Here is a 13957-nt window from a genome sequence, read left to right as displayed (position 1 = left end):
GGCTCTAGTCTCTAAGGTCATATTGCCCTCTTCTCTCTCCCTCTTTTCGCTCCCTCCTTCTCTCTCTGCACTGTTTTTTAGATATTGACAGGATTTTAGCAGCTCTGGCCTCTGCTCCAAATCAGATTTTCCACCACAACTATTGATCTTTTGTCCCTCCAAGCTTCTCTGGCACTGACCAAAAACCCCAAATCACGCCAGTGCATGCAGAGCCACTGAGGAAGGCTTTAGTTAAAAAGGTTTAGTGGAAAAATAGTGACAATAAACAGCAATAGCAGTCATTTCTCCCTTAGAGACACACAGGTTTATTTTAGGAAACCCCAGTACACTTGTCATAGAGCCTCATTTGCATAAATAGTTTGATTGACAGATTAAAGGTGCCTACTTCGGTCACAAAGTCTAATTTTAGAGCTTTCACTGTTTTGGAAAAAGTAGAAACTTCTGTGTAGTGTCTCTAATTGGACCAGACAGTCATATTTTTGTTCCTTGCATAAAGTGGCTGGATTTCTAGAAACATCTACAAATAAATGTGGAAATAAAAATATTAAGGGATGACAGTGGCTTAGGTGGTGAAGAGGTTGTCCTATAACTGGCTGGAGGTTGTTTTATCCCAGCTCTGGCCGATATGGAGGGCAAGACAGTTTTCATGGCCCATCCTGATGTTTTTGAATCTTGGGGAGTCGTTGGCAGAGGTGTTGATAAGCCCAAATTACATCAGGGCATTGCTCCACATAATAAAATGATAAAAAAACACCATGTATCTCCAGTCTGTTGGTCTGGTTTTTCATCCCAAATTGAATATTGGCTTATTCTGCTAGGCCGATATTTGCATATTTTCTAATGAGGCTGGCTTTGACTAATATAGTTTATACTTTATATTAAAAAAAAGATTATAGTTCATTGAGTAGTTCTTGGGCCTTATAAGTTTGCATCTTCTCTTTTTATCAGTTAGTGTTGAATACAGCTGCTACCTGAAAATGACACATGGTATTGTATGGTATGCTTTTATTTAGACAGGGACAGTGCACGACATTACATTGACCTTAAAAAAACAGGAAAGATGTATGGTTCCAGGTTATAGAATAAATAGTAATTTCCATGTGTAGTCCCTGGACAGGCTGATGTTAAGTCAGAGTAACAGTTTGGTGTAGGTGAATGAAAGACCTGTAAACATATGGCACATACATCGAACACAACACATCTCACCCCTCAAATATGCCATTTCTAAAAACATTCAGTTCACACACACATACACATCCATACCAAATCATTCACACATGCACACAATCACTCATCTGTCTCCTTTAACCCCATCCTCAGTCTCCTGTGACTATCACACATTTACACATATTTATCCTGGACCACTTCCTGTAATTATGAAACTCGACACATACAGTTTGTTCACAAATGTGTGAAGCTGTGATCACACTTAGATTTGGACAATAACACACAAGTATGCAACTCGTTTTATGGCACCAAGTTATTGGGAATTATTCTTAGACTGGGACTTAATAGTTCTCTCAGTAAGAGAGTGAACCACGTTATCAAACTGTGTAATCCCATTTGAGTCTTGGATAATTTGGGAGAATTTGTGAGGCAAGAAATTGTTATTTGAAGAAGGCACTATATGACTATTAATCGCACAGTTTGCAGTTGGCAAATTGTGACTTTAATTTGGTTGTGATGAATCTAGGGCCCAGCAGTATGGTGATAAAAATCAAATCATGATCAGATTCCTGTGACAGTTAGTAATTTTAAAATTTGTAAGTGAGTGACAGGTGGATTTGACCCATCAGTGAAGTGGAATGCTCATGAGGAAATAAAAGGATTTACTTTACATTGAAAAGCATTATGTGTACATGAATTGTTATAAAATTGTAGTAAAAATCTAGGCTCAATATCATCAGGCAATTTGGTTATGAATTTGAAATACTAATATGCACAACGTGGCGATGTACTGCTACAGAAAGTCATGAGAAACTGAAAGCTGATAGATATTTACAGCAGTGTTACCTGGACATTGGCCCTAATAAAAGGATATATGAAAAACAGTGCACAAAGTACAAACATGCAGTGTTACGCCATCTTTACAATCATCGGAAATACACTACAGTCAAAGTTTGGACACACTTTTTCATTTAAACTATGAATGACACATGAAATGTACTAACCAAAAAATAAACTCAAAATGGCCACTCTTTGCTTTTGTCACTGCTTTTGAGAATTGACCCTGACATGGGTCATTTTTTTTTTACCCTATCACGGCACAGCTGTGAAGTGGAAACCATTTCAGGAGACTTCATCATGAAGCTTATTGAGAGAAGGCTGAGGGTTTGCAGCACTGTCGACAAAGCAAAGGGTGGATACTTTGAGAATTTGAAAATAAAATATAAAAAATATTTAGTTGAGTTATTTAACTTTTATCTTTGCTACATAATTTCATACATCTTGTAGCTCATAATGGATATCTTCCATATTTTTTTAAAATGTAGAAAGTAGTACACATAAAGAAAAAACACTCAATGAGAAGGTGTGTCTGAACTTTTGACTGGTAATTCACGTTTTAACATTTCTCTGAATAGTCACATGATTGCATATCAGACAGACCCCATATAAGATGCTCTCTCTTAAAAGGAGCTTGAGCCCTGTTCCTCTTCTGTGTAACTCCAGTCTGTCTCTTACATAACTGACAGGAACTCTTTATTTTGGGGTCTGGTTCCTAAAGTTTAAGCCTCTCTTCTGCCCCCAGCCTCTGTCCCGAGTCAGCCCGCTTGGCCTGTCTGCAGGGTCAGAGATCAGTGTCTGCAGGGGTCAGAGGTCACATGGAGGAGGAGGAGGAGGAGGGAGGAGTTTGATTAAATGTAAACAGACACAAGCTGATGCATTAGTTTTTATTCAGGCACACGGGAAGCACCATGATTAGCAAACACTGGGCTAGGTTTATATAACTACAAATGTGTACTTTCTCAATTCAAACCTTTGGAGCCTGATTTAAAACTGTAGAGCATCAAGTTGTGTTACACTGCTCTGTAACATTCAAGGCCATGGAGACATCCACACCTTTTAGTCAAAAATATATACAATTGTTATATTACAATTGTCTTTATTTTTTTTTTTTCCATAATACCCTGCCTGTTGTAGAAATTTGCTTGACACAGACAGTTTTATTTACTAAAGTAAATTTGAATTTGTGGAGTTAATCCTTGAGCAAACATGGCATTTTGCTCTGTTTAGCTTTCAATACTGAGGCTTTCTGCTTTGTGCCAAACACATCTATGATCTATCCATGGGTTTCATGCAATGTTTGTGGACTTTTTCCCACTCAAAAGATATAATACATTGTTTTGTAATTGTTAATGGTAGAGCTGAACGATTTGAGAAAAATATATCATTGTGATTGTTCTCTCAACATGGTGATTGCAATTATATTTGCTCTTTGTGTTTTAGTTTAAAGCTCACATTTTACACACATTGAGAAGAGTTGACAAAAAAGACTGAAATGTGACCTGACAATTTAATACAAGAATCACATTTCAGAACATGTTTGTACAGATCTAAACTACAGAGTTAGCAGTTTGAATAGGGCAGGAGATTTTGTTGTTTGCAATTTTGGGAGTACCATCATTTCCTCCACAGCCTTTGATTTGCTAATTGTGGCCATTCAAATTGTGATTTCAATTTGCTATTAATCTTGCAGCCCCAGTCTATGGCAACCGTCCTAATTTTCCATTATTCTGAAACCCATGGACATTCTAATTATTATACTGAATAGTATTACAAACATGGTCATGATGTTTTATATGACATAGTGTCCCAGACTCTGCTTTGTATTGAGTGTCTAATGCTAAGTCTCTGTTTTGCGTTGTGCAGCGCTTATAGCATATTGGCCTCAGCGTGGGGCCTGGAGCATGTATACAAACACCACAGGGGTCAAAGGTCGCCTGTAAACCTCTCCATGTGTCTACACTCTACTAAATTTAACACTCCCAGCTTTTTCTCACTTGTGTTAAATACTGGACTCAACCGGGGACTCAACCGTGGACTCAACCGTGGACTCAACCGTGGACTCAACCGTGGACTCAACCGTGGACTCAACCGTGGACTCAACCGTGGACTCAACCGGGGACCTGAACCGGTGACTGAAACAGGGTCTGGACCAAGGACTAAACCAGTGTCCGAACCAGCATCGGAACCACCGACTGAACCAAGGTCCGAACCAGGGACTTATTCGCAATCAAAGACAATACTACTATTTAAGTAATATAATCTCCTTTGGAAACAACTGAATGTACAAGTTTTGTTTTAGTTTAACATTTCATATTTATGATCATGGAGGGAAAGTGAAGTGGAACTAAAAACTAAATCAACTTTTTGTGCTGCTGTTGCTTGAATAGCGTTGTCTACTGTTCCCAGTCCTTTTTTGGGAATTTTAGATCAAATTACGTGAATGTGCAGCTTTCTGTTCAAAAACAGTGTGTGCTACCTCCAGTGTCTCCTGCAGTTTCAAGTACTACATGACATCACACATGACTGCCCCGATTACAGCCCGGAGGCACAGCGGCTGTATTTGAAATGCAGTTGTGGGGGGAGTTTAAAATGGAATTCTTGCCAAAAATCTGATATTTTTACAAAACCATTCAGCCCTCCCCCAACTGATTACTTTATTACTGATAAACGGATCATTACATCTTCCTTTCTTGTTGAACTGCTCCTTCACCTCTGTAATGTTCCGTTGGTTTATATGGAGAGTTTTACATGGGGAGGTGTCGTGTGTCCTGGGCCTGTGTCATGAGACTGTTGCATAACGCGGACAGCTGTGGCTCATTGTGTATGACGGATCAGCCTTTCCAAAGCCTCTGCTCTCATTGACCCTGTTTACACTGTTGTTTTAACACTTTAATACTGCGTTTTAAGTCTTGTTTTTTTTGTTTATGGCCCTGAATGTCTCAAAAACGTCTCCCTGATCAGACAGGTGCAAGGCAGAAGTCCCCTGGCAAGTTTCCATAACAGCTGTGATCTCATATGTTGTTTTTTTACCTTTATTATTGTACTTGTCAGGTTATTGGTAATAATGAATTTGGTGCTTGGTTGCTCTTCAGATAATGTTTACGCTCTAAACAGTGTTGTCAAAAACTACATAAGGCACCAAATATGCAAACCAGCATTTAACGAGTTTTAGACTAGAATAAACAGGGACCCCAGTGCACACTAGATTTAGGTCTGTTTACTTTTGGGTCGGCCTTGTTCACACCGCATCATTCACAGAAAACACCTTGAATCACGTCAGAGGCCATCAGCTGATTGCTGAACTTATTTTTATGAGAACACCCTTCAAGTGGACAGAACCCCGTGAATAGGTGCACATGCACTCACTTGTCCTTCACGTGGTGGTCTTTTCACCCCACTCCAGAATGCCAGTGGAGAACCTCTGAAACCTCCCGTTTCAAACGCTCTCAGACCGTCCGTTTACTGCGGTCCAGAATGCAATTGTTGGATTCATATCGGCCCAAACACTCTAATGTAATAGAGGCACTGTATATGATTTTTGCAAAAAAGCAGGAAAAACATGACTAAAATCGGGTACAGACTAGACTAGACATTATGTCAATATTGTGGTAATGAGTTGACTAAGCCATATTTTATCATTTTCTGTTGGATTTTACTAGAAAATTGTATCACTTATTTACTATCAATCTGTAGTAGTTCCCCATGTTAAAACCATACATCGCCTTAAACAGTGCAGTGCTGAAGCGGAGCGTTCAAGGAAAGTGTTTTTAAATATTCATGTTTTAGTGGCTCTGACCTCCAGTTCCTTTTAAGGCACACGAGGCCAAGTCTGAGGGACAGATGTAGTATTTTGAACGGTTTACTATACTAGGACTGCACAATTTTGGGGAAAAAATGTAATTGCAATTTTGGGAAGTATTGTGGTTATGATCAGACATTGTAAACAACTCCAGAAGTAATGACATTTGAGAGAAGACCTAAATATGAACTGATAACTTTTGATATTGTTTTTTACGGAGGACATTTTATTACCTAAATAACTGCAGGCTTTGGTTGCAATATAAGGTGCAGTCCTATTTATTACATTGTCTGCCTTTTAAAAACATCTTAAACTCGTCTTCAGTCAGTCAAAATTGGTATCTTCTATCTTTGCAGAGCTTTTATCCACCATCTTGGGTTGACCGTCAGTGTCGCCACTTAAAGAATGAGACATGAGACATTTATAATTTAGCACAACTTGAATTTTAATGTTTCGCTGATACCACATGCCTCAGCTATATAAGGCTCGGCAGCTCAGATACTAAAGCTATGAAAGTGTTTGTGTGGTTTCAGTGGTCAGTCAAAAGTGAAAGTGAAAAGGTGAAAAGGTTACACAAAAAATGTACTACTACATTATATTTATAGTCGCTGCTTTTGAAAGAAATACACAAACTTTTGATCCACAAATGTTGAACCTCATCATTTCTTTGGGATTGGCTCCACAAACCTGTTGTATTAATCTCAAGGCTTAAAGTCCTTTCAACTGAGAACAATCACATCTGTTGGGTTAAATAATGGCACCACTTTCTGAAGCTTAATTTCACTTCTGTTTATTTAAACTGGCAGAGAGGACATTAACCAGGTCAACAAATCTGCCATCTGACAGTTAAACAGAAAATTCCACCATAGAATTCTGACCCGTCTCCAGCTCAGTTTAAAGTATGGACAACAGTGTTAAACAGTATTTGTGTTGTCACGATATAAAAAATTTGAAACTAGACTTGATTCTCGACTCTGATACTCCCAATGATAATTAAAAAACACTCATACTTTCTTTAGACTGGAATATTGTAGGTTTTATTTTTACAGTGGCAGATAAATGTGGCAAAAATAAGTTAAGTGGATAAAAATACAACTCACCATACCTCTGAATCAGTGGTAGCCCTGCGTTTGTTTCTTTGCAATGAGGTGGTCCCGTCTAGGAGTGATGAGAGACAGTGACATCCACAGTGTGTTTTTCATGTCCAGTCTGCTCCGTGATTTTGTCTTGGTTGTCACTGCACACAGATGTTGGAAATGGCAGTAAGATTTTCAGTGCTCTTTTGGCGATGTCGGGATAATCTGACTTGATTTTCATCCAGAATGTCAGCAGAGATGTCGTCTCAAATATACATTTAAGACCAACATCATTTGCAATCTCCAACAGCTGATCCTCTTGTTGCACAGACATGCTCGATTCACAGATCCATTCATGCGCAGTTCATGGGTCTTTTGTGGTTGGGAAGTAGTAGAGCAGATCTAGCACAGATGTAATAAACTTGCCATTATATTCAATGGATTTCTGTGGTGATTTCCTATCAGGATTTTCATTATATATCTACGGACGAGCTTATTAGCGTGTCTTGGACAGGCGAAAGTTGCGTCGGAAAAGATGCCGTCGCTGATAAAATGTACTGTTTTTGTGCGGCCTGGTAGCAAATGCACAATGGGCTGGTACCGGTCCCTGGCCTGGTGGTTGGGGACCATTGCTTTAGACCATAGAATGTCTTTTCAACATTACATTATAGGACTTTCTTGTCTATTCCCATGTGGCTATGCAGGAAAGGATCATTTCTGTCCTGTGTAACTTTTAGTATTGATACTTACTCAAATGAGTATCTAGTTTCAAGTTTTAATATTGATTAGTATCAGATTTTCGATACTAAACCCTAAACCATATTACTTTCAGTTGTAGATTTGTTGTGTACAGTTACTAGAAAGAGCCTTGACCGTCTGTTTTTGTCCCTAACCACTTCCTGTAGCTCCGCTTTCATGAAAGATTGATGCGTTTCATATTTTTCTGGAGCGGAAGAAACAAATGTGTAGTTCACGGCGTTCGATCAATAAAACATGAGCGGAACTCCAATGTGGTGTGAGGAAAGAACTGGAGACCCAGGAGTTTAAAACAGGAAGAGACTGAGAGATTATACTGAAGTTTATCAAGTGAGAGGGCAGAGAGGACAAGAAATACATAATCAGGTCAAATTACAACAAACTGAGGTACATTTTTTTAAATGTAAGGTCCTAGTCCCGGTCTAGTCCCGGGTTGAGTCAATTTATCAGTGTATGGAGTGAAATAATTATTTGTTATAATTATTATTTGGGATCCCCCCACTCTGTATCCTCCCTCCCTCCATTTCTTGTCCTCACTTGTCTTGTTTTCCCTAATGTCTGTGGTCATTAGAGTGGTGAACAAGACTGCACAGTTTTGAAATCTTTTCAAATCAAATGAGTCTGTGTCTGCTCGTGCTTTAACGGGTGCATTTGTCAGGCCTCTCTGTTACATAACGATTCAAAGTATCAAAAACTGTCAATTCTAACTGCATAATTTCAGCAAGTGTGCGTGGAAGTCTTATTTTCATGGTTTTCACATCAGGTTGGGGCTTATTTTTGAGTTGGCATTATTATTGGGAAGATTTGTTTTGTTCTTTTGACTATTCATTTATTTGGATTTTTCCTTCATGTTATCATAAAAACTACATCATAACATGATACTTTTGTTTCTTTCAGCTCTTCAGAGAAGTTAGAATAATGAAGATCTTAAATCATCCCAATATCGGTAAGCACTGGTTTGAACTCAACTTAAACCCACTACACAAAACTAGAATTCTCAATTATAATAATACTAAATAATACTGTTAGTTTGACAAAATGTCCATGTTTTTGGGATGCTACTATAGTACATTATGGACAAGTCTGCATATTATTAGTATAAAAAAAAAATCTTGAACTACTCAGTTGTGTCAACATTGTCCACCCCTAATTCAAATATATGACTTAAAATTTCAATCTCTGAAATCTTTACCCATTTTTTTCCTGCTATCTCATCAACTAAATGTATCTGATTTGTACAGTCTTAAAAATGTAAAAAACTGAACAATTTCATGTTGCAGTGGTCCAAAGTTATTCCTCACTTTCCTTATCACAGTGAATAATTTGGATGCTCAGAATGCATGAGTTTATAAGCGCTTTTCTCAACTTTCAGAGGTCGTCACGGTAATTTTAACAACTAGCATGCTTACAACACACTTTCGTGATTCTCGAAAAATAAAACACTTTCTAATTAGATGCAGACAGTACACAATGGACTTTTTTAGTTCTCAAGAGCTGCGTATACAGTATATTTGTACTGGAGCAAGACACATTTTGCTCAAATACATTACATATACACTTAAACTTTCTTTCACTTGTCGCTGATCTTCATTTTACAGCAAAGCGCTCAAACTATTGGACAAACTGTATAACGTAAATAAGGCATATTTGTATTAGCAGACACCAATCAGACAGTTCAGTCTCGGGTCATGTATTTTTCATAACACCTGAATGCCCGTTCAGTCTGGCTGCAGATGGATTCATGACAGCGACACCGCTCCTCTCTTTGAACTGTTTGAAGTTTTAATTGAATCATAATTGGTTTCTTCGTCTCTTTGTTCTTTTTCCAGTGAAACTCTTTGAAGTGATCGAGACAGAGAGGACGCTTTACCTGGTCATGGAGTACGCCAGCGGAGGTGAGAAAATAAAATTGAATTCTAAAAAACAGTAGGATATTTTTTGCATTTTAAAGGTTGAAAAGGTAAATTCAAACTTTAAGGCTGTGATGTCAAAGGCAGTTTTATTCTGAAATTCTGAACAATATGGGTGTTTGCTTTTCCATGCCATTTTGTCACATTAAAGCTGCACTATGAAATTTTTCTTGCACTTGTAAGATAAGTTTAAAGGTACGTTATATAATGACATGATTCCATGGAAATAGAAAATGAATACTTTTCCATGGCCATACTGTGGGTGATTACTGCCAAAGGAATAACATTTCCTCCAAGCCAAATAAGGTCAGGTTTGTAGAGATGCAAGCACATTTTTTGCTTTGTTTTTTTTCTTATTGAAAGCAAATATTAATACATTGCAGGATTAATTTCCTGAACATAAACTGTAGACTTTTTAGCTGTTTAACGTGAATAATCAACAATCAAATTTCTTCCTCCAAACTCCATCTGCTCCACACCACATGCTTTTACTGACACAGGATTGACTGTAGACTTCTTCCATTAAAAAGATCCAAGCTGATCATTGACCATTAGAAATGACTGAATCTCTATTAACATTTGATTAATTCCATAGCTGTAGATTTTATATCAAGTTTTACATGATTCACAAAATTATTCAATCTTCAGTTCGTTGCGTTTCATTTACCCACTGCCACTTCTGACCCAATTGGAGCTGAATAGATTTACACCCTGAAGCTAAACATTTTCAATCTGCTCCCAATGATTTTTAAATGACTCCTCTTCATCTCCCCTCTGCGTTACAAACATCCAAATTGTATGAACTTCAACTTGTTTTTTCTACTTTTAAAAGTCCTCCTATATTACAGCAAATGAGTTATTGTGAGCTTTAAGCCATATTATAATTGCTACCTCATCAAAAACATACCTGGAGTTGTGGTTTGTTTCATTCACACGTGTTTGTGTAATCGTGGATTGTTGGTCTGTTTACGTCTCCAAACCTCAAAATGCTCAGTTCCTACTTGTGATGTCATGGTAGTAGTTTTCTTGTTAACAGCTCCTTTTACATTTAGTTCAGTAGCAAACAATTCAGGTGAAGATGACATCACAAAGTGGAACAGAGTGTTTTCTGTCTGAGAGAAGAGCTCATCCTAAATATGCAGAGTTTGTGTGTTAAACATGTGTGAATTAAACAAAAGCCCAGGTATGTTTTTGATGAGCAAATAATACTATAACATGGATCAGAAAATAGCGTAATATAGGCCCTTTAACCAAACAAGAGTAATCTCTTGTTTTTCCCATCATAACATCCAGCTTTTGTCCATTCTATTTTTGAAATCTGACTCAGAGGATATCGATTGAACGCTTCTTTTTCCGGTGTTGTAAAAAGCACTCCAACGCCCCTTCAGGTCATCGCTGTGTGGAGTCTTCTTTTAATCTTGGCTGTGCGTGGATGTTAGCGTTAGCACATGAGCTAGTGCTGTCACGTTTTAGACGGGGGTGTTTGGACGATAGGAAGAGGATGATATGAATAGCTTGTTTTTTATTATTGCATTGTTGGAGTTTATATTTGATAGGCCAAGTTGCAATCCTATTTCATAATAAACGCTAGCATATTTTTTACAACCTATTTACCTCTAGGCATAGCATCACTTTTAATTTGCAACCATTAATACTTTGTCGTGACATCCCATTCTACATGTAGCTCTGTGGTAGAATGTTCAGCAGTTACCATGGTGACAGTGCACGTATTAGCAAACACTACCAAAAACAAAAAAATGGATTTAAACAACACATTTTCAGGAGCCTGTGATCAATACGATCGGGACTATGGATGCTTTAGATGTTTGATTTGCAACTAAAAGGTGAGAGTGACTAACTGAAAAACTGTTGGCTAAGGCTAGGTAGCTACGTCAGCTCCTTTATGCTCAGACTGTGTTAAAACAAAGCTCAGATTAACGTCTAACAAGCCTCGGCTAGAACAGTGCTTATAGTTAGTGTCACATCCCCAGGGAATGTTAATGACATCAGCAGCAAAGTATCAATAAATAAAACAACACAATAAACCAACTATTCAACAAAACAGTGATTTAGATTTATATTTTGAATCCAGACTCTATACACAGACAGGCTATATATTTTGTTGTAGTATTATAACAATGCCAGAGGAAACATGTATGTAAATATCATGACAAACTTCTTGGCAGTATCGATACAGGAGTGTGTATCATAATACTTTTAAATCATGTCATTAATGTACTTAAATGCAGAGTTTTATACTTGACTATGTGCTCAGTGGTGCATTAAGGCCTAAGGTAAACTTTTAAGACATTTTTGGAGATTAAACGCTACATATACTTTGCTTTTTATCCTGTTATTATCCTGTTATTGTAGAAAATAAGTTGAAAGTTTATTATGTGTTCTGATAATAATGTGTCTAACTTGGCTTCCCTCTCTGTCTTTTTTAGGAGAGGTGTTTGACTACCTGGTGGCTCACGGCAGAATGAAGGAGAAGGAGGCGCGGGCCAAATTTAGACAGGTATTGCTGCTACGCTACGGATATTCACTGTGCTTTTAAAACAGTTTGCAGTGGGCCGAAGGTATTTCTCACTTACCTAACGCATTCTGAGCGTCCTAATTATCCACAGCAATGAGTTTATAAGCGCTTTTCTCAACTTTTAGAGCCCAGAGCGGAGTCATCACGCCACAGCTTATAGCAACTAGCATGCTAACAGTGCACCAGCCTTACTTCCTGGTTTGAGGAAGATAAAAAACACTTTGCAATTAGATGCAGACCACACAGAGCAGTCTCATTTTGACCTTAAGAGTTGCTTTAATAATATATCTGTATATCTGACAATGCCACAAGTATAAAGTATTACCGGTATTTGTATCACCATTTGTTCTGATACTTTTTAGACTATGGGGGCAAAAATTTGACTCTGGGGGACAACCGTGTCTAAAACTGACAAAACTATTTTAGTCGATACAATTAATACTGTCAGTTATTACAGTTATTTAAATGGTGTTGTCGTAGTATTGAACAGTCGTAGCCGGTAGTTCCTCTTTATTTCAGCTGAAGAACAGAAGTCACACAAGTAAATATTGACTTAAGATTCTTAAACATCGTGAAACATTAACCCTTCACGCTCTCCTTCCTCTTTTCACTTCTCGATTCTCCTCTTATACTTTTACCATCTACGCTGCAAAAACAGTAACAACAGAGTAATTACGGCTTGGAGGTATTACATTAATCTTGATTTTAGAAGTTGTGTTATAGATGTATTTATCAGGTCTTGCTTTTTTTTTTTTTCTGGGTGGGTTTAATACTCTTTTGTAACCTCATTTCTTATTTTGCTTAAAGAAATTTGATCAATCTAATGTTTTTGAAAGAAATATTCAAACTTATGATCCACAAATGTTGAACCTTCTCATTATTTGTTTGGTAATGGCTCGACAAACATGTCACATTAATCTTATGGTTTAAAGTCTTTCCAGCTGACAACAATCACAATACCACTTTCTGAAGCTATTGTGAAAAAAATGATTTCAATTTTGTTTATTTATGCTGACAGACAAAACTGTGACTTTGTACCACTTTTTGTTTCATGTGGATAGGCTCGGTAATTACGGAGATATTAACCATAAACCAGGTCAACACATCTGCATCTGACAGTTAAACGGCAAATGCCACCACAGAATTCTGACCCGTCTCCAGCTCAGTTTAAACTACGGAGACTCCAAAACGTTGTGAGGTCATGTGAACAAAATTGTATGTGTTTGACCAGCGCCTCTGCAGCTTCAGGGTTGCTTTACTTACTGTTCTAAACACTGAAACACGTCACATGAGCTTCACAAACTGGAAAAACAAGACCTCATTTAAACATTTGAAGCAGCAAGAAGAGTTTTTTCATGTCACCAATGGAGACGGATGTTTAAATAGTGTTTCAAAAGTGGATCAGTTGTTAAAACGCAATGTAAAGTGTTGGCAGTGCTGGAAAACAGTATGGCAGAGTTATGTATTTTGATTTTATTCAGTTGCATTTGTTTATGTTGGTAAAATAAACCTGTGAGCGACGTCGCCTTTCCGCAGACCTGACCTGGTGGCACCTAAATAAGTTTAATGCCTTATTGTCGAACATTCTCAGCAATAATATCATCGGTTTATAATTTAATCAGTCCCAAAAGTGGAAGGTTTATGGTTAGGCATGAAGATTCACACCCTGCTTAACAATAAAAAAAATGAAGTTCTGGTTTAGTTGTAAAATGTGGTTATTCTGTTTAAAACATAATGATCAAATTGATTCGTCGCAGCTGATGTCGCCAACATTCCCTGGGGGGTGTAATGCTAACTGTAGACACTGCTCTGTCTGAAAATCTGCGTTAAAACAAAGGTCAGATTAACAAACTGACTTAGCTGGAACTACAAC

At 37.7% G+C, this 13957-nt stretch overlaps 1 protein-coding gene across 18 annotated transcripts in view; it reads left to right on the top strand.

Moving 5' to 3' along the window:
- Positions 1–13957, top strand: part of mark3a (MAP/microtubule affinity-regulating kinase 3a) — a 48907-nt gene that overhangs the window by 14282 nt on the left and 20668 nt on the right. For all 18 annotated transcript variants that reach the window (XM_033988476.2, XM_055231007.1, XM_055231004.1 and 15 more), the window contains 3 exons: positions 8536–8584; positions 9468–9533; positions 11996–12066. In XM_033988476.2, the coding sequence (XP_033844367.1) occupies positions 8536–8584; positions 9468–9533; positions 11996–12066 (186 nt within the window). The remainder of the gene's footprint in view (positions 1–8535; positions 8585–9467; positions 9534–11995; positions 12067–13957) is intronic.

Source organism: Periophthalmus magnuspinnatus, chromosome 22 (assembly GCF_009829125.3).
Source record: "Periophthalmus magnuspinnatus isolate fPerMag1 chromosome 22, fPerMag1.2.pri, whole genome shotgun sequence".
NCBI lineage: Eukaryota > Metazoa > Chordata > Actinopteri > Gobiiformes > Gobiidae > Periophthalmus > Periophthalmus magnuspinnatus.
The sequence above is the reverse complement of the archived record's forward strand: the minus strand, read 5'-3'. Positions and strand labels throughout refer to the sequence as shown.